Source organism: Ambystoma mexicanum, chromosome 3q, assembly GCF_040938575.1.
Source record: "Ambystoma mexicanum isolate Mex_15411 chromosome 3q, UKY_AmexF1_1, whole genome shotgun sequence".
In the NCBI taxonomy this organism is placed as follows: Eukaryota; Metazoa; Chordata; class Amphibia; order Caudata; family Ambystomatidae; genus Ambystoma; species Ambystoma mexicanum.
This window is the reverse complement of record NC_090926.1, coordinates 451,809,452-451,830,324: the sequence shown is the minus strand read 5'-3', so window position 1 is coordinate 451,830,324 and position 20,873 is coordinate 451,809,452. Positions and strand designations below refer to the sequence as shown.

Genomic DNA, 20,873 nt, shown 5'->3' with positions numbered 1-20,873 from the left:
GACACTACAGTGAGTAATTTATAATTACTCTTACGTCCCGTCCCCTTTCCTCCATACTGCATGGGCGATTACAACTGAATGGAGCCCCAGGGTGGAGAGGAGACTCTCCTTAAGCAAATGGGTTCCTGAGAACCACCTGTCTGAAAGCCGCATCAGATCTAGAGCAGGCATCCAAACAGTAATGCTTGCAGAACGCTGAGGGAGTGGCCCAGGTGGCCGCCCTGCTTATGACCTGCCAAGGGACATGGCGCTGGAATGCAATGGCCATTGCCTTGGCTCTGGCTGCGTGGGCATGAATGTTGGCCGGAAGCAACTTGCGCTGGCCCATGTATGCTTCCTTGATGGCCAAGACCATCCAGCGGAATATGGAGTCCTTGGAGGCCTGTTAGCATGGTCTTGCGCCTCTGAAAGTGACAAACAGGGCGTCCGATTTGCAGAAGTCCTTGGTTCTGTCCAGGTAGAATTTCAGGGCATGCCTGACATCCAGGCAGTGCAGCACACTCTGTGCTTCGTCCTTAGGAACGGCAAAGAACATAGAAAGGACTATTTCCTTGTTTAAATGGAAAGCAGACGGCACCTTGGGCAGAAATGCTGGGTGTGTTCGCAGGACTACCTTGTCCTTGTGAAAGGTAGTATATGGTTCTGAGGGGACCAGCGCCTGGATTTAGCTGTCTCTGCGAGCCGAGGTGAGGCCAACTAGTAAGGCCGTCTTGATGGTTACCAGCCTGATGTCCGCAGACGCCATTGGCTCAAGCAGTTTGTGCGCCAGGGCGCCCAAGACTATGTTCAAGTCCCACACGGCGTGCGACCTCCTGATGGGCGGGTAGAGCCTGTTTGACGATAGGATTGGAGGAGGAGAAGATCCCTTCCTCAGAGTTCCTGTAAGCCCCAATGGCTGCGAGGTAAGTGTGGCAGGTGTCCATCTGCATGCCAGAGTGGGCAAGGTGCGCTGAGAAGGAGAGCACATCATCCAAAGTACATGCCAGAGTGTCGATCTCCCCGCAGTTTGCACAGTGGCAGAACCTGGTCCACTTGCTTTTATACTGGGCCCTGGTAGCCTTCTCCTTGCGCCCTGTATGATTTACAGATTAGCCTGGGAGAGGCTGAGGTGCCTTAGCGTTACCTGCTCAGGAACCACGCTGTGAGGGCTAGATTCTGTGGCGAGGGGTGGATGACCATCTCTCCCTGCTGCACCAGAAGATGTGCCGGGCCCGCCGGGAGGTACATCAGTGGCATCTCAGAGGCTGAGCAGCTCCAAGAACCATGGCCTGGCCGGCCACCATGGAGTTCATAGAATGATGTTGAGCTGGCGAGACTCCTTGATCTTGCAAATCACTCGGTGAATCAGCGGAGTGGATGGGAAGGCGTAGGCTGTCATGCCGTGCCAGTGAATCCGAAATGTGTCTCCCAGGGAGCCGGGGCCCTGGCCCTGCCAGGAGGCGAACTGCAGGCACTTCTTGTTGTGCCAGGTGCTAAAGAGATCCACCTGGGGATGACCCCACCTGTTGAGGATCTCCGGAATAGCTAGGTTGTTTAGCTGCCACTCGTAATTGTCTACTCCCAACCTCCTGAGCCTGTCCGACTCTGGGTTGGATTCCCCCGGGAGGGGGACTAGCGTGCTGTAAAGGCTGTTTTCCAGGGCCCACTACCACATGCTGATTGCCAGTCTGCACAGAGGAGGGGATCTGGTATCTCCCTGCTTGTTGACATAGCACATGCTGGTCGAGTTGTCTGTCTGGATGAGGACAACCTTGCCCCTGACAAGTGGGAGGAATGCTCTGAGCACTAAAAGATGGTGTTCAGCTCTAACCAATTGATGTGGTATTCCTGCTCCTGTCGAGTCCAAGTGCCGTGGACCAAAAATTTGTCCAGGGTGGCTCCCCAGCCCTCGAGCGAGGAGTCTTTGTTGATGGTGACCTGCGGGGTGGAAGGCCGGAAGGGCTTGCCCGTCCGTAGGTTGCAGTCCCTGGACCACCATGTTGGGTCCAGGTGGAGAGATAGAAAATGTTGATCATCTCCGATTGAGAGCCCCGCTCCTGGTTCCATAAGGCCACGAAGTGCAGCTGAATCCTCCTCATCCTCAGTCACTTTGTGGGACGGCTAATAGGACCGACGCCAAGAGACCCAGGAGATGCTGGTACCACCATGTTGAGGTCACCTCTCTGCTGAGGAAGTGGGTGGTGGCCCTCTAGATGTCCGAGATCTTGTCCTCCAACGGAAAAAGCCCTTACTCCCCACGCCTCTTTTTGTTGCTTGCACCGATTTGGAGTCGGCGAGCAGTCCGGCTGCCTGGATCTCTGTTCCTGGAAGCCGCGGAACCCTCCCTACGTACGCCCCTTGTCGGAGCGCTGCTGTGACTGGGTGTACGATTTGGGCGTGGTCTTTGTCACGATGGATAAAGACGTGTCTGTGAGCTGTTTTTCATTTTGTCCAGCTCCTCGTCCGTGGAGGAGTGGAAGAGCACCCCCCCACCCTCGAACGGCAGGTCTAATATGCGTTCCTGGCCGTCCGGGTTGAATTTCGTTGCCCGGAGCCAGGCTGTCCTCCTCATGTCCGTGGCGATACAGATGGCACTTCCAGAGGTGTCAATATGGGCCATGGTGGATTCCATGAGGTCCTGCACCACCAGCTTGGCCTCAACAAGTCCTGCTTTGAAACGTGATTGGCTCTGCGTAGGAGTTCTGGGAGGAATTCGGCAATTTCCTGCCATAACCTTTTGTTAGCAGCAGCCAGAATGGCATCAGCGTTGGCCTGACGAAGATGCAAGGACGTGTTGGAATATTGCTTCTTCCCGTAAGCCTCCAAGATCTTCTCCTCCTTGCCTAAGACCATCACCGAGGAGGTGGTTGAGGACGACTGAGGCTTCGAGTATAGTGATGCCGCAGCGATCGCCGAGGAGTGTGGCTGAGGATGGGCCGATAGCAAGAGTGTATCCCCCTTCATCTGCCTGTACTTAGCGTCCAGGTGTCGATTGACCGGCTGGACCGAGTGGGGCTTGAGCCACCCCTTCTTGGCCAGGAGACTACATTGGTCTGCAGTTGAATTCCTGTTTTGGCCGAGGAGCGTTGTGTGAGGACTTCAGCAAGCACCCACTCCGCCGGTTGCTCGACCTCGGGTTGAGGTCGGCCCAGATACTCCGCCAGCCTTGCAAGACGTTCATGGAAGGCCCTGGCTGAGGATGGTGTGTCAGGATCCTCCTCCTCATCCATATCCCGTGGGTCAGGAAGATCCTGCATAGGTGGAGGAGTAGCGGGAGCTGAAGGCTGGGGTACAGGGACTGGAGCTGGAGGCTGAGGCTGGTACGGAACCACCTGAGGAATCGGCTGGGGAGCCGGAGGCAGAGGCTGCGCTGGGACCAGGGGCGCTGGTGCCGGTAGCATCGGAGGCAGCACGTCCCTAATGGCATCCCTGAGGATAACCCCCATCCGAGGGGACTTCATGAGCCTGAGGAACCTCTCAAAGAACCTGTCTTCACAGGCCGGAGGAGGGGTAGGCGATACAGACGGGGTAGCAGAAGGCTGCTGGAGCGGCTGCATACCCTGTGTAAATGAAGGATAGGCTGTTGGCCTGGTTGAGGCCAGTCCCACCTTGGCACTCGTTCTTCGACGAACTCCTGGAATGGCGTCAGACGGGTGCCGATGTCTGGTGCAGCGGGCATTTTGTCGAGCTGCCTACCATGCGTCTGCGTCATGTTGCCCAGCTCGCTGGGCCCAGCCTCCTCCAAGACTCTTGAGCGTGGACTGCGAGGCCTACCCTGCTCCTCGGGCCTAGACCGGTAGGTGCGACACCCTCGGCCTGTGGGCCGGTTGATCTGTATTTAGGCGCCTCCCTCGGCAGTATTGCCGGTACTAGGGCGTGACCACTCGGACATCATGCTGGTAAAAGGGGGGAGCCCCTCGGGTGGAGACCCAGTCAAAGAACCTTCCGGTCCCTCAACACTGTCACCGGGAGGATGCAAGGATCCCTTGGCTAATAGGCTGTTAGCTGGAACAGCTTCTGTGCAAGTGCTGGTACGAGGACCTGAGCGAAGCCTCCCGCGCGGGCGAGTCCTTGGGAAGGAGTCTCCCTTACGTGGTGCTATGGAAAATAGAGGCCCTATCTTGTGCCTGGCTCGATGTTTCACGAAGTTCTTGAGGTCCTCTGGAGGCGACTTCTGAAGAGCTCTCTCCACCTGGCTCGTCTGTTATTCAGAGACCTCGATGACAGGGCGTCGCAAACTGTACAAGCTTGCCAACCGTGGTCTGGGCCAAGGCAACATAGGCAGAGGGCATAGGGCCCTGAAGTTGGGAAGAGCCCATTGCAGGATGGACACCTGCTGAACCCTGTGGAAGTTGACATGCGCCAGGGAGGAGCGTGACGCCCGAGGACAGTTTACCTGAATGATAGACAAAAAAGACAAAGAGAAGAAGTATCCGCGCGTGGAATTGCATGGCCGAAGCCAAACCCAGGAGCGCTGGTGAATTCGTCCTGTTCCCGTCGACGCGGAAAAGGGGACTGGGGTGTGGCGCCGGAGGGCGGAGTTAGGGCAGCGCATGCTCCCAGGTACAGTCTGCTGTCCCTTGGAAGGAACGCACATGCTGTATGGAGGAAAGGGAATGGACGTAGGAGTATGCTGGAGAGGATTTTGCTGTTCATTTCCCACTCATAACTGGCTGCCGACTGAGTGACTCTGCGGCCACATTGATGTGCACCACTTGGAGCCAAACGCTGTGCTGGATGTCCCACTCCCAAATCTGTATAGCCAAATCCACAAGAAGCAGAGACTTGGTGCCACCCTGCTTGTTGATGTAAAACATTGCCACAGAATTTTCTACGCGGACACGGACTACGCTGTTGCTGATACTGTTGTAAAGCTTGGAGCGCTAAGAACACCGCCAGGAGTTCCAGGTTACTGATATGGAACTGCCTCTTTTGAGGCATCCACACATCAAACACCTTGAGGTGATGGAGCATCGCTCCCCATCCCAGAAGGGAGGAGTCTGTAGTGACTGTTACTTGCGGGCAGGGCTCCTGGAAGTAAGTCCCCACTGAAAGGTTATTGGCAGAAGACCACCATTGTAGATCAGCCGTCATGCAGGATAGAACGAATCATTTTGGAATCCGGGTCCGAAGCCTGGGACCAGCAGCTTTGAAAAGCTAGCTGAGTGCGCCTCATCTTTAGGCATGCAAGAGGCAGAGCCAATACGCAAGACGCCATGAGGCCCAGAAGTCTCTGGAACCACCAAGCCGTCATGTGACAAGACTGGAGGAAGATTTGGCACGTGGTTGACAGGTCTGCAATCCTGTCCATCGTTAAGAACACTCTGGTACTGACAGTGTCCCAACGGAAAAACCTAGAAAGATCAGGTCTTGAGAGACCATCATGGATGATTTCAGGCAGCTGACTGACAGCCCAAGACGGAACAGGAGCTGAAGGAGGGACTGGAGATTGGTCGTAGCCGTCTGTGGACAAGGACGGCGCAGGAGCCAATCGTTTAAGTATGGATATACATGAACCCCCTGCAGTCTGAGGAATGCTGCAATAACCGACATCTTCGTAAAGACACGCAGTGCAGAGCTGAGACCAAAAGTGAGCACTCAAAACTGGAAGTGTTCCGCTCCCACGGAAAATCACAGATCTTTCCGATGTGGGCTCCAAATCAGAATGTGCATGTACGCATCCCGGAGGTCCACCACACTGAGCCAATCAACCTTCCAAAGAGGACTTTATTTGGCAAGGCGTGATCATCTTGAGGACTGTAAGGGCAAGCGGAATCCCACCTGAGCGATGGACAAAACCCAACGGTCTTCGTGATGGTCTGCCACTTTCCAGATGAGAAGAGATTTGTCCTCCACCGGAGTCTTGTGTGACCGACCAGATATATCATTTGGATGACTTGTCGGAAGGGAGACTACCTGTCCCTGGAGAAGAGGCTGCTGGTCGAGAGAAAAACAGGGCACCTTGTCTTTGTTGTTTATGGTGGGGCCACCAACCGGACCTTCAGATCGGCGTGCACGGCGATCCTGAAACCCCCGAACCCAGAGAAAGACTGAGTTTGGGACCCTGACCTCTGTGTTTAAGGGGCCTTAGCTGGAGTTTTCGTCAGGAACGATAAAGACTTGGCTGTTTGGGTACTGGCCTTAGTCTTTGCGAGTTCCTCATCTATGGAGGAATGGAACAACTCCTTGCCATCAAAAGGAGGGTCTAGTACTTTGTCGTGCACTTCCTTTGAGAACTTTGTCCCATGGAGCCACGCTTGGCGGGAGATGTCGACCACAGCCATAATGCCTCAAGGAGCGGTATCCACGTGGTGTACCGCAGCCTCCAGCAAATCCTGTGCCAACACTTTAGCGTCCAACAAACCGATTTTAAAGTCATCTAGCCTATACGCAGGAATACATTTTAGGAAATCAGCTAGCTCCCTCCAAAGCTTAAGATTGGCTGCTGCCAGGATGAGCTTGGTGTTAGCTTGACGAAGTTGGAGCGCCAATTTGAAAGAGACTTTCTTGACAATGGCGTCAAGATGTTTATACTCTTTATAAAGGATTTGGGCTGCTGCAGTCGAGGATGCAGAGGCTGACTTGTACTGGTGGGTAGCTGCTGCCACCATCGTTGATGAGGGGAGGAGACAAGCAGACAAGGGTATATCTTCTAAGACGTGAAGCTTGTATCGAGCGTCAATCCTCTTGTTGAGATGCAGCCCGGTATGGAGTTTGTCCCAGACCTCACGGGCCTCTGCAAAAACGTCCTTTTGGAGGAACAGGCCGGTGCACTCCTTAGGTGACAGAGTGAAGGCTCCAGCCCCTCCTGTGGAGTGAGGGCCTCGGGCACTGGAATATCAAGTATATGACATGATAGGTTAATTAGAACGTGCTTAATACCCAGAGGTTTCTAAGCACGGACCCGGGGATCGCACCTGTGGTGCTCTGTGTTGTCTTGCTTCCAAGGTGAGCACATTGCCCCCGAGCTATCCTCCCGCGACAAGTAAAGCCATCATATCCAGTACACGGTCATGATAAACTCTAATAGAGTGGGGCTATTCATCGCTGTCCTGGTCCGCTTGGCCCTCGTCCAGTGAAGCGGACTCAGGGCCTAAAGTGTGGTTTGACCGATCCCATGACGTCTTTTCTATTGGGGAAAGCAGAGTAAGTGCTGGTGGAGGTCCGGCAGGTAGAGGTGGAGGAAGTGGCACCACCGGGGCCTGCATAGGAACAGCCGGGGCCCAAAGGAGTTACAGGAGGAACCAGATTGATTTCTCTACAAAGGCCCTTAAAGTATGCCTTCGTGGGATAGGGGTGCATGAGCGTCTGAAATTTCAAAAAGAACGCATCCTCAGATGAAAGTCTAGGCCCTGGAGTTGGTAGAGGCCCTTGAGGGGCCTACCCCCATGAACGCAATGAGGATGGTTGCCAGGAAGGTCCACCACCAGCTGGGTCCACATAGATCAGAGGAGCAGAACCAGGAGGAAGCAGGACTGTGTAAGGCAGCGGTGCCTGGGCACGCCAATCGATTGAAGGGCGGAACGGGTTCTTCTTATCCACAGGGCGTGGAATAAACTGCTCAGCCCCAAAAGGAATACTCCACACACCATTCGTTGTGAATGTTGGTGTAGAAGAGGTATCCAAAATGGCAGCCATGGACCACGGAGGTTGAGCCGCCATTTTGTCGACACCTGAGGAGAACTGCATCAGGGAGTGTACCCTGGTATCAGTGAGGAAAGCTCCAGAAAAGGAGACCTCAGGGTGAACCCCGGTAGCCAAAGCCATAGAAGGACTGGGCTGAACTTTAGCCCCCAAACGGGGAACCTCGGAACAATGTCCGGTTTTGGCAGGCCCACTATGGGAACCCTCGGAGGAGCCTCTGGGGTGCCTATTAGGCCCTTTGTGAGACACCCCAGGGATACTACTCGAGCCCTTGCCGGTCCTGGAAGACCCCGGGAAGGAGTACCCTGGCCGGGGCGCACTAAAAAGTAAAGAACTTACTGGGCGTTTCTTCTTGTCAATGAAGTGCTGTAAATGTGGTGGAGGAACGCGTTGAACCACCTCCTCCCACCGAAGATGAAGCTGGAGTGCCCGGACCGAGAGGGAGTCGCAGTAAAAACAGGAGTCCCAGCAATGTTCGGTTGCCTAGACACTCCAGGCAAAAAGAATGGGGATCCACCCTCACAAAACAACCTTTGCAGGAAGAACAGGGCACGAATCCCAGACGAGATGGCCGTGGAAACTGAGCAGGAGGAAGGACAAAGGGAATAAGAACAAATTCCCGGTGATGCTAGCACGTCCATCCCCGACCGCACAGAAAAAAGGACTGAATGGCAATGCGGAGCTCAGGAGGGTGGGGGGTTATGACATGTGCGGTGGCCCCATGTAAAAACAAAAGGCGGCCAAAAATCAAAAAATATTGATACTTTTTTTACAAAAGTACTCCGGTCCCGTCGGACGGAAAGTCTCACAAATATGGAGGAAAGGAGATGGGACATAGGAGTAATGACAAACATTCACATTATAGATAGTAAACAATACATTTTAGGTAATCATCTGAAAGTTTAGAGATTCTTCCTGATTTCCAAAGGTTATTTTGGAAGATCTGAAAAGCTGTTTGGCTTTTTAAGTGTATTTTCCTGGCCTGATCCACTGGGAAGGAAGGCTTAGAGAACCACTACCTTTTGTCAAGACCCACTGACTTCATGGTCTTCGTCCCAGTTTCCCTTTCCTGTACCTCCTTATATTCAGAAGTTCATGATTTCTTCACACACTAGTAGTTCTACATTAGGTAACATGTTTCTAGAGTTATGATCTAGAAGGAAAACTTATGGAAAGGGTCATCTGAGCCAGATTGTGTTTTGTGCCAACCTGTTGACGCAGGGTCTAAATAAATAATTGCTTCTTAACTTTCAAGTATACAAAAATGCTTTAACTGGTGACTAGCAGGAGTCACAGAGTGTGTATCTAGATAGCTTATGTATGCATCTGTTATCAAGAAGAGCTAGCTGTGGACTGTCACCAGGTTCCCAACATTGACCTGGCAGACTAGTCAACTCACTATAAAGCAAGCCACATACAGACCTGAATTACATAGTCAACCTCTTTATGCCATGAATCTCTGAAGTATTCATGGATTGGGAATTCTGGATTCTCAGGGTGTAAATAGCCAAATTTGGGCGAGTGATGATGCCAAATAAGTTAATATCTTTGGCATATTTGTTAATATGTGACCCAATTATTGAGATGCATATGGTCTTCCTTTGGATCACTTCTTGTGTAAAACTATTGAGGTATAGCAATGCAGGGAAAAACACCCAAGAGGAACCGTCCTCCCATCGTCATTCTTCTAGATTGATTAGTCATATATGGCCTACTGAGTGGATGACCAATGTTTTAATACATACAACTACTAGTTGCAATGAAGAGTGGCCACTCAAACAGGTAATGCCAGATTGACATATCAAGTGGGAAAAAGAGGTTTCCAGTCCAATGATCTTTACACCCTCCCAAATGCTATAGTGATTTAGTATAAACGTTTCAGGCCTTGAGGTAGCATTAAGCACTTCTATACACAATTGCATTGTACTACACCCAAAAAAACATTGCAATTGTTTATTAGCCATTCCTTTTCCACTTAATTATATTTCTTTTGGGAATTTTTAACAGTATTAATTACTTAGGTTCTTCAATTACAAAAAACATTTAACTCTGTGTAGTCTAATTCCTTCCATACTAAGGGTGGAGGCAATTTCAGGTTAGGCGGGCAGAACCAGAGCATGTTGACCGACAGTTTGACTCACACAAGCCCATAATAAGTGACCTCTTATCAGTGACAAATGTACAGTGTTTCAAATGGGTTATATGTCCACAACGCTTCCAAAATGAAAATTACAAGGGAACATCCTCACCTATATCGCAACAAGCAATATCTTAATATAGATTTCTTTTTGTCTAGACTCTTACCCTGGCTCCTCTAATACCCTTAAAAGACTTAGGCATGAGGTTTATAATGGCATCAAAGATATTGCTTTTTAATTCACTAGGTTGATGAAATGTACCCATATGTTTGTGGACTCCTTGCTCTGAGATATACTAAAACATATGGTTGGGATCTATGGTGGCATCAATCCTTTAATACAAATGAATCACACACACCCTAATCGTATTGCATACAGGTGGAATGCGAGGCACTTTGAAACTAAATGGACAATTGGCAAAAGAAATGCATACATTCGCTTACTTCTAAAGTAGCCCCTGCAACTAAAGATTGAACTGGTGGAAAACATATCAGCCATAAGCCAACTAGAACGACTTCCAATACAAAGCTTACCTCGTCCACTCACTTAGGAATACATTGATATCAAATACAATTTCTCTGAAATAAGGCAAAGATCTCAACCAGTAAGCACCTACCTACTATAACCTTCCCATTTCAAGTTTAAAATTCCATCTTCCTCTCCCATTAACGATTTGCACTTTGGTATTATTTTCCATTCCTCATTGGCTAACAGAATGTACAGAGATAGTGCGCTAGTATACTACATTGTATTCCTTGCAATTTCTCCTTCGTCTGACAATTTAATATAACCCCCTTTCACCCACTTTCCATTGCAAAACTCTACATCCATGCTATCAACCATCAAGGTTTTAAATACCCATTTTGTCCATAAAAGCATTATTTAACTTACATGCTTGATTCTTCTTGCAGTCGCTTCAAAATCTCCAACAGGCTAGAGAGACCGTCTGAGCCAAAATTCTGCACCCAGCTATAAACAAAAAAGAACCATCAGATAAGGCTTGGAATAGTTTCAATAGTGGCACTGCATTCATTGACAAGAACAATCCAACCTTCCATTAATTTATCAAACCTAAATGCACGATTACATGCTTCAAATGCAATACTTTTAATACAAAACCGTCAGCATGAAAAAAATACTAAACATACTCAGATTTGTGGCCGGCCCAAGCTTTAAGCCATGAAATTTCTTATAAGATGCCAGGCACAAGACTCTGTTCTGCAACCTGGTGAGCTGTTTGGTTCCCAATATTTGCAAATGTTCGCCAGCTGTTCAGAAACAAAATAGCCTGCCAAACTTGTATATTTTAGATGTGCTCATTCAAAGTTTATTACATAATTTCAAAAAAGTGTCCCTAGAAAGATCAGCCAGCCACATAAACCTAAAACAGGAAAATAGTCAATATGGCAGCCTAGTGTATAAGCCCATGCACCTGCAGAGTTGGGCAAGGGTGCTAAACACTGAAAAACTGGTGCCTTTAACTACAGGTGCATCAGGATCTGAAATCCTGGTAGTGCATGAGGGTTAGGGTGATGAGGTTAGATCTCATTCAAAATATCTTTTGTGAAAGGTGGTAGCCTTAAATGGATGTAACAAAGGCACTTCCAAGCTACAACGGCCAAACTTACTAGGTTTCCTCATGTGAGGGAATATAGCTGTGAATAACTACAGCTGGTCTCTCTGAATGGCTCTTTAGTCACTGTCAAGTAGGGCCATTGAGAGTTTTCCTTCGATGATAATCGGCACAAATCCTTCAAGGTAGTTTGCAAGTATGACCTGTATTGTGGAAAGGGTATGCGGTAAAGGTTGTCAATATGGTTTCGATCTGGGATGTTCAGATTGCTCCAGTTTCGGAAAATGCAGTCGTGCTCCTTCCATGGTTGTGGGAATCTCCCCACTAGGTCCGCAGTTTACTGGGGCACAAGCAGTTGCACCCATTTCATGGCCTGCTTTTGGTCTCTGACCTATTTCCTCAAATAGTCTTGTGCACCTTGGAGTCTCCTATGGTACTGTACTGGATAGAGTGCACTGTGGCCCTTCACATAGTTCTCAATTGAGCGCATCTTGTCATAATCTGTGCTGGGCCTGATTATGGCTATGAGTGTTGTGATGGTGGTTATGTCACTGACATTCTAGATGGAGTGTTGGTGTGGTGATGTCACTGGACTCTAGGTGGAGTGTTGATGGATGTTTGGAGTGCTGGGTTCTATTGGTGTCAGTTGGACCTAATGTGCTGGGCTAGATGGATGTCCCAGTGCTTTCTCTACTTTATATCTAAGAGAATAAACCTACATGTAAACTACATACCTTCTGGTGTTCCCGATTGGTGAAGGAGGCTTAGTTTATATCACATCTCTTCTAAATCTTGGTAATGACAGTGAGTTGGAGGTGCTATCTTTTAGCATGAGTTGGAGTAAAATTATTTGGGCAAAATTGGCAGTGAATTGGCACTACAATACGACCTGTTCGGAGTAAGAGGACTGGCCTTGGGAGATGGGAGCCCCCTCCTCTCAAACGTTAAGGGCAAGGTATACAGGGGCCACACTTCGACTGCAAGGCCCAATTGTTTTTTAACACCATTTTTGTAATAAATCGCATCTCTTTGTTATGAAGTCAAAACACTTGTAATGAAGGGGCTTTATGGCTTTTCCAAATATGCACTGCTGTTCTGCCAAATCTGAAGCATTTTCACATAACTATGGTGTGTGCCTCTCAATGTTACATGTACAACTCCCATTAAGAAACATGAATTCTCCTCACATTGGAGGGACAAGAACTGATTTTCCCCCAAGCTGTCTTCATGATTAGCTATGCCCTTTTTGTGCCACTGTGGATTGACACTAAATGCCCAGTTGGTTTTGCGTTTGCTTCTTTACAGCAGTTTTAGAGGGGAGGCCAGCAATGTTGGGGAAATCACCAAGCAGAGGGAGTCTGACAAGCAATGCACTATGTACGGATTAGGATACAATGGTCATGTTCATTCTATACAACTCTAAATGAAGAGTTATTTTGATGGTCAATTAAAATCAAGTTATGGACTCTTGTTTTTCCACAAGTCTCACCACCACTTGTTATAACAGAACGCATATCATTTCACTTTTGTATATTAACGTTTTATTAACTCAACATGAAGTTTGGAATAAATAGCACTGCTGTATAATAGTTTCAGTTAGAGGGGATTGTCAATTGTAGGAATGTGGTTTTGGGTTATAGCAGCAATGTGGGTGTGTGTGAAGGTTGGAGGCACTGTGTGTTGGAGCGATAGATGCGGCAGAGCCTTGTTTTTCTAAGGTGTGGTGGGGTGGGATGGCTGGCACAGCAGGGGGCCAAGGAGACTTTACATCCTCAATAACTCACCATCGTATTCTTGCATTGCTAGACACAGAGGACAGAATATTGGTCCTAAAATTAAAAGGCAGTGATTGCTGGTTGGCTAACCCATCAAATGTATAGTTTAAGGTATTCGAAACTCGCTAAATGTTTGAAGCATGCAGACCCATCTGACTTGGTGAGTGCTTGTAGTTTCAAAGATTGATCCACTCATTATTTGTATTAATGGCTCCCCAGGGGTAATCTGGGCAAGGAGGGGTGGGGGTGGGGGGTACCTGAGCGCTTCCTTTTTAGAACCATGGAGTGAGGATGAGCAACAAGTGCTACTACAGAAAGCTAATGGGACAGAGAATGCAAGGAGAAATCAGAGATATCAACTTGGCAATGGCTGGTATCCAAAACAGTGAGTGGTGTTGGGGGACATTGCCATGGAAGGGGCGGGGGGGGGGTGTTAATAGATAGTGTCAGGGGAAGTTTTGCATTGGTGCCATCTGGTCCAATAATCATGTTTGGTATTAAGGGTGTCAAAGAGGAGGTGCATAGGCGTACTGTAGGGATGTCTGCCTAAAATGTTGTGAAGAAAGTAGTCTGAGGAGCACTGGCAGGGACAGTGGAGGGTGCTGCAAATTTTTTAAGACTACTGCACCAGCTTTACCTCAGCAACCTATATGTGTAAAGTTTGCTGCAGCACCCTGGTCTTTCTCCCACTGAATAGGATAGTCCTGTGACTTAGTCTGCAATGCCTCCACCAAGGTGTTTTCCAGTACGAGGTCCAGCACTAGTAGAGACAGAAGAGTTGCTTGTGATACAACTTGTGAATGACATGGATAAGCTATTACAATTTGCACAATATACACTGCAAGAAAGCAAATTAAATCAAATGGTTTTGGAAGGGGATCCCATTTTAGTCAATGGAGAATAGGATATCTTTGGAATTGAATTAAGGTTTTCGATTCCACTGGAAGGCATTGTGGGAAACTAGTAATACAAGTAAAGCAAGAAACACGCTTAAAAATGAGGGTGACTCACACAGTATGGCCTTTGGGAGAAAAATGTGAGCAATCAGTAGTAAGAGGCAGACCCAAAGTTGTCATTTTGGTCGTTCTGACTTTTATAAAAATGAAAAGGGTTGGGGAATTTCCTTGTTGTCCCTATGACTAAGAGGGGTTTCGATGCCTCTTCCAAACAAACTAATGAATCGGTGGTTTGTCAGGCTGTCCAAAAGAAAAGTACTCCATCGGGGTCCACCTCATAACCTGACCCTCACTTCCTAGAACTAAATATAATGTGCAAAAGGGAAAATGTCTTGGAGCCACTGGCTCGTAAATCAAAGTTCTGGCCCCAGTCTATGAAGCAAAAAGGTTATCTAAAACAAAGTTCCACAATCTCAACAAAGGTAAGGAGTTACTCTTCCCCTATGATTTCTTCTGCTCTCAAAGTTCGCAGCCTCAAGGCGTTTGTGTCTTCCCTTGAACCTTCTCAGTTCTTGTAATTCATACTCTCAGGGTGGGAGGGGTTCTCTGTTCTGGCCCCCTGAGTTCTATCATGTTTTCAAAAGGAACAAGGTGCATGCTCCTTAATGCATCACCATAATTCAGCATAATTGGGTGCAGGTCCCAGACTCACTATAGCTGGTATACTCTCCTGCCAGGTCTTGCACATACACAATTCCAAGGGGTATCGATCTTCTCTTGTGCCTCCAAATCTTCACTGTGACAGGCATACTCTCCTGACAGGACTCTCACAATGTTACCAAAAACAAAAGGGGCTATGGTAGCTCCCCCAAGTTCCTCTTTCTTCTTATCTTTCAAGGTCATTAACTCACGTGTATTTGTACTTCCAACTTCCACAAGTACTGGGACTATGAAGAACATTTAGGATGTAGACCATGGGTTTTTGCTTCCCATCTTCGGTAGGGAATACCACAACCCGGCGTCCCAACCCGCTACTGAGGACTAACCAGCATTGTGATGGTTTCCTCAACCTTTCTCGGGTCCTTCTTCACTTTCGGCTTCTCTTCGTGATGCATGCGGCTCTGCCTTGTGGTGGAAAAGTGTCTGCCCCACGCTCCAGCTTCCCTCATAGGCACGAAACTTCTCAGCTGCCTAGTGTCTCACTTCTGAGTTTTTGGTGCCCTTGGGGTTGAGTCTCCGGTCCAGCCTCTACCTTCCCGTCTCTCTATGCCGCTGGCTCACCTCGCTCTCCACTCTTTGGGTTCCCAACCCGTGCTCGGGAAAATTCTCTGCTTTCATCTGGTGTCTCCATGCTTGACTGTCTGGCTGACAGCTTGGCTTCCCTGGTAGCAGCTGCCCAGTGGAATTCGCCCTTGCCCGTCAGCTATAATGCATTTGAACACCTGCGTTGGGAAAGGCAGTTGTTTGGAACCAATCAGATTAGTCAAAACACTAGACTTCTCACTTCGGTTCATCCTAGTGATCTTCCTTCGGGAAATGTTCTTCGTCTCATTATCTATTTTACTCAATTATGAATTCTTAAAGTTTCTGTCATTAGCCTTCATAGATGTTGCAAGATGAGAGATTGAGGGAGTGTCATTGAAAGGAAAGGGGGGGATACCATGGCTCATCTGATGACGCATTCCAACCCCCACAACCCCGCAAGGGTCGCCTCCCTCCCACCCCCATGTGGTCCTCCCCCAAAATTTCCACCCCTAGGTTTGTGGTCAGGATCAGGTAACTTTTGTCTTTCCCTGGCCACATAGGGAGAGGCTATCCCCGGAAAAGGAGTGATGACATCATCGGATACATTTTCCATTAAAACAACATCTGAAGCTGTGTTTTCCCATTTCTCGGTCTTGTAAAATAACCTTAGGTAAAGAATACATTTATAGAGTACAGTACCCTGGGCCACCCCCAACCCCGTATCGAAAACTTCCAACACACATGGAATATATGCTGGTTTCTAGCCAGGTGAAAAAGAGAAAGTACATCACAGTAACTTTTTAGAAAAATACAATTCTTAAAAAGGTACACACTTCACACTTTCTTTTAAAGGTAGGCGCTCTCAAAACCACTCCATCACTGAACTTTGGATAACTTTTGAGCTGTGTGCCGTTAACAGATTGGGTCTAGGCAATTACTGCATTCAGACATTAATTTGGAGTAATAGTGACTGTTGGAATCGCCCTCTTTTCTCAGCACTACAAGGACCATTTTAAAGTTGTTCCATCATGTACATTTTTTTACTTTTATCCAATGCTGGCATGCTTTTAGTGCAGGGGTTAACATACTGAAAGGAAGCCTTTGCTGACTATTTGGGAGGAAATCCATCTGCTAAGGGCCATTGATAGCCCCAGTACTAAAGCTAAGATATGCCTATGGTGTGAAGTAGATTGGGAAGGGTGGATTTTGTGAGGCATGTATAGTGTCAAGCGAGGGGCCAAGTAGTGGGCAAAGATCTTTACATCAGAGTTTATCGAAGAGGGAGGACGGTAAGAACTGCAATTGTCAGGTTTGTTGGTCTTTAGCAGTACCGTGATAACCACTTCCCGCATAGTGCTGGGGAGCATTTTCTACTCATGAGCCTCAATCTGCACCTTGTGGAGAGAGGGGAACCAGAGAAGACTTGAAATCCTTACAAAATTTGGAAGAAAGGCCGTCAAGGCCAGCAACTTTCCTAGCAGGTAGAGCATCAATTGCCCGAGCAGTGTCATCCATAAAGATGGGAATCTCTAGCTAATGTCTGGCTTCCATTGACAGTTGTGTGACTGGGAGGTCGTCTAACAGTTTAACAGCGTCAGTGGGTATGGGATGGTAGGTATGGTATTGTTTATTTATAAAACGCCTATACACAGCCAGTGTTTCAAAGCGCTCAAGGAGGGTGGGACCACTAGGGAAAAAAATAGAGCCCTTGAAATTCTGAGATGATAATAGTCGGCACAGGTAGAGTAAGCGCGCAAAATACATTTAACAGTTTGAGATGCAGCAAATAGGCCTGACAGCGATTCTGCAGTTGTACCAGTGCAATTAAGGGGTGAAGACAAGTGAGAACAGACAGACAAACTTCAGGCACGGTGCGTACGGCTCGTGCAAGTGCACAGACGGTCAAAGGGAGGGGAGGTCCAAGTGCACCTGGTCGGTGGGGGCTGGGGTAAGCGCAGAGAGAGCCACTCTTTTGCGTTGTTTCTCAAGTGCAGTGAATGTGGGTGGGGGATAGGGCCCGGATGAAAGTGTGAAAGAGGACTGGCGGGTTTGCCAGGAACCTGTGAGACTGAGGTACACCAGGCGGCCAGTCAGCAAGCGGTGAGGGAGAGAAGGGAAGAGCAGAGATCTGGGTTAGCAGGGTAGAGGGAGAGAGGAGAAGAGAAGAGGAAGTTCTTGAGGAGTTTCCAGAATTTAAGATCAGGTTCAAGACAGAGGGCAACAGAGAGGCTATTCCAAAGGGAGGCACCTGCTGAGGAGAAGTATCTCCCTCCAAATCTCTGCTTGGAGAACTGGCTCACTCGCAAAAGGTTGGAGGTAGAAGAGCGGAGGGCTTGTGAGGGCCAGTATTTAAGTAGGCAGCATTGCAAGTAGGTGGGTGCTAGGCCCCAGAAAGCCTTGTGAACAATGAAGAGGTTCTTGAACTTGATCCTTGCAGACATGGGGAGCCAGTGAAGAGATTTCAGCGCCAGAGAGATGTGGTCCCTGGGTTTGAGGCCAAAGTTAAGTCTTGCGGTTCTGTTCTGGATGAGTTGCAAAGGGTGCAGGGCAGAAGAGGGGAGGTTGAGGAAGAGGTTGTTGCAATAGTCCAGCCTAGAGAGAACCAGGGCTCTGGAGACAGTGAGCTGATGGGGGAAAGTGAGAAAGGTAGAGTACCTCTGAGGAGGTGCAGCTGATAGACTTTTTAGAGATGTCCGAGGAGAGGGACAGAGTGGAGCCATAAATGTCCCCAAGTTTTATAGTCTCGAAGGTGGGTGCAGGCACAGGGCCAAGGGAGGCCAGCCAGAGCGGGAGCAGGGGTCCCAATGCAAGCAATCTCAGTCTTACTGGCGTTGAGGCAGAGATTGTTTGCAGAACACCATGACTGAATAGCGAACAGTCAGATATGAGCGAGGAGGAGGAGGCTGAGGGTAGCCTGAAAGATAGTTGTGTGTCATCCGTGTAACACTGGAAGTTAGAGGTGAAAGTAGAATTCACACGTGCCAGGGCAGCCATATAGATGTTGAAGAACCAGGGGGATAGGTTAGATCCCTGGGGAACGCCACAGGTTGAGAGAGCTACAGTCGAGAGAAAAGCTCAGAGTTCCACCTTGGATGGGCGGTCGTAGGTGAAAGGAGGTTCACCACGCCAGAGCCTCACCTGTGATTTCCTGGGTGTCACAGAGGGGTGCTATTAGGTGGTTAACCGTTTCAAAGGCAGAGGAGAGGTCAAGGAGAACGAGGACGGAGGGAATGTTAGTGTCAAGATTTGAGAGCAGGTCTTCACGGGTGTTCAGAAGAGCAGTTTCTGTGCCTCTGGTGAGCAAGTGTCTTTATTTGAATACTAGCGGTACCACCCAGTGTTGCACAGGTCTGTAGCTGACATGCACGCAGGGGTCTGCTATAGCATTGTGTATGTTTTTTTGTGTCATAACTTCCTATTTTTTGAAAATTGCAAAATCGTCAGTCTCCCAAAATCGCCTATGCTGATAGCAAAGGGCCAGACCCCGGCCTGGACAAGGCGAATGGGTGGGGATGGCAAGATTACACTATCGCCAGTACATCCCAGACTGGTATGCGGACCTCAGACCTAAATTTCAGCCCACCCACGTTTGTGGGGCTGGAGCCAATACTGAACATACAAACTTTCTATATATATATATATGATACATTACTCACCATAATCGTATTTATGATGCTTGTATCTGCTTAGAGTCACATGCAGTGAATTGGCAGTCATCTAGTGGAAGTTGCAGAGTATTACAGTTGTTGTTTTCGAAACTCAAAAAGGGACGTCGACAGGGCGTGCCAGTAATACTATCCGTAGAGTGACGTCCACTGTACCCATGATCCCTCACGCGTCGGGGTCCCTCAGATTGTTATTTTTCTGACATGGGGTAGCATGAGGTGTAGCGTGAGTACAGTTGTATCCAAGCAGATGCGTATCAGACAAGCTCATAAGCATACATGCGCCTTCTCTCCGAGGGGAAAGAAGGGTGGGTCGCATGTGAATCTAAGCAGATACAAGCATCAGAAATACGATTATGGTGAGTAATGTATCCCTTCTGAGGCTTGTGGAAACTGCTTAGATCACATGCTGTGCACAGATTAGCGAGCAGTGTTAGAAGAAGGAGGGAGGTGGGCTGTGAGAAGGCTCATGAGCGAATAAATGTCTTAGAACCGCTTGTCCCACTTGTGTATCTGCCTTGGAATGAGCATCAATGCAGTAGTGCTGAGTCAAAGTATGTATTGAGCTCCATGTAGCTGCTTTGCAAATACTGTCCAAGGGGACATTTGCAATGAAAGCCAGGGTGGCTCCTGTGCCTCTCGTGGAGTGAGCCCTGGGCGTAAAGGGCGGTGTTTTATCCGATAGGGAATAGCACAGTGGGATACATCTGACTATCCACCTAGAGATGGCATTCTTTGAAATGCGGTCACCTTCTCGGCCTGGCACTATGGAGACAAACAATTGATCTGTTTTTCTTAGCGGTCTGGTGTTTTCTGCATAGTATAGGACCGCTCTCCACACACTCGATGTGTTGAGTTTTACCTCAGCAAAGCTGTTGGGTTCCTGGAAGAAAGCTGGTAGCTCAATTGACTGGTTTACGTGAAATTTGGAGATTAATTTAGGGGAGAACCTAGGGTGCGTACGTAAAACTAGCTTGTCGTTGTGTACAACAAAGAAAGCATCTTGCACTGACAATGCTTGTATTTCACTCGCTCTTCTTATGGAAGTGATAGCCACTAAGAAGGCGGTTTTGTAGGTCAGGTGTTTTAGACTAGACTTGTGCATTGGCTCGAAAGGGGGATGAGCTTAGCTGGTACCACGTTGAGATCCCATCCTGGCAGTGGGTTAGAAATAGGAGAGTGGAGTCTCTTTACTCCTTCCATGAATGCCTTGATGATAGGCACCTTCCACCATGAAACCCTATTATGGGAAGTGGTGTAGACTGATGAAGCCGCCAGGTGGACTTTTAGGGAGTTGAATACGAACCCTGCATCTAGCAAATGGAGCATACAAGTTAAAATGTGGGAAGGAGTACATTCTATGGGGTTGATTTGTTTAGACTGGCACCAAATTACGAATCTTCTCCATTTGTCAAAGTAACAGTGTCTAGTATTTGGTTTTCTTGATTCTTTCAAGATATCCATGCATCCCTGTGGCAGTTAAGATGTCCGAACTATGACTTCAGGAGCCATGCTGCCAAGTTCATGGAGTGAGGCTGCGGGTGGACTCTCAGTCTCTCGTGCTGAGTGAGTAGATTGTACAGGCACGGGAGTTTGATGGGATAGCACATCGCCAGTTTGCGCAGATGTGGATACCGTGGTTGTCTTGCCCACATGGGTGCAACTAGGATAATAACCATCGGTTCCTTGTGGATCTTGTTCACCACCTTCCTCATGAGAGGTGTTGGTGGAAACGCATAGGCAAATTTCCCTTGCCAGTTCATCCATGGGGCGAACCTGGACGCAAAGTCTGGGCATTGATTGTTTTCGCTTGTAGCAAGCAGGTCCTGTGGGGAAACCCTATTGAGGTGTTCTACTAGTCTTTTGTGTAGACACCACTCGTCTTCCTCTGGTAGGGGATCCCTGCTCAATGAGTCTGCTAGAGAGTTGAGTTCCCCTGGAACATGCTGTGACGATAG

At 48.5% G+C, this 20,873-nt stretch overlaps 1 protein-coding gene across 1 annotated transcript in view; it reads right to left on the bottom strand.

The window, feature by feature from the left end:
- Positions 1 to 20,873, bottom strand: part of DIAPH1 (diaphanous related formin 1) — a 1,645,861-nt gene that overhangs the window by 1,168,620 nt on the left and 456,368 nt on the right. Inside the window, exon 6 of the mRNA XM_069654133.1 lies at positions 10,653 to 10,730. Within this exon, the coding sequence (XP_069510234.1) occupies positions 10,653 to 10,730 (78 nt within the window). The remainder of the gene's footprint in view (positions 1 to 10,652; positions 10,731 to 20,873) is intronic.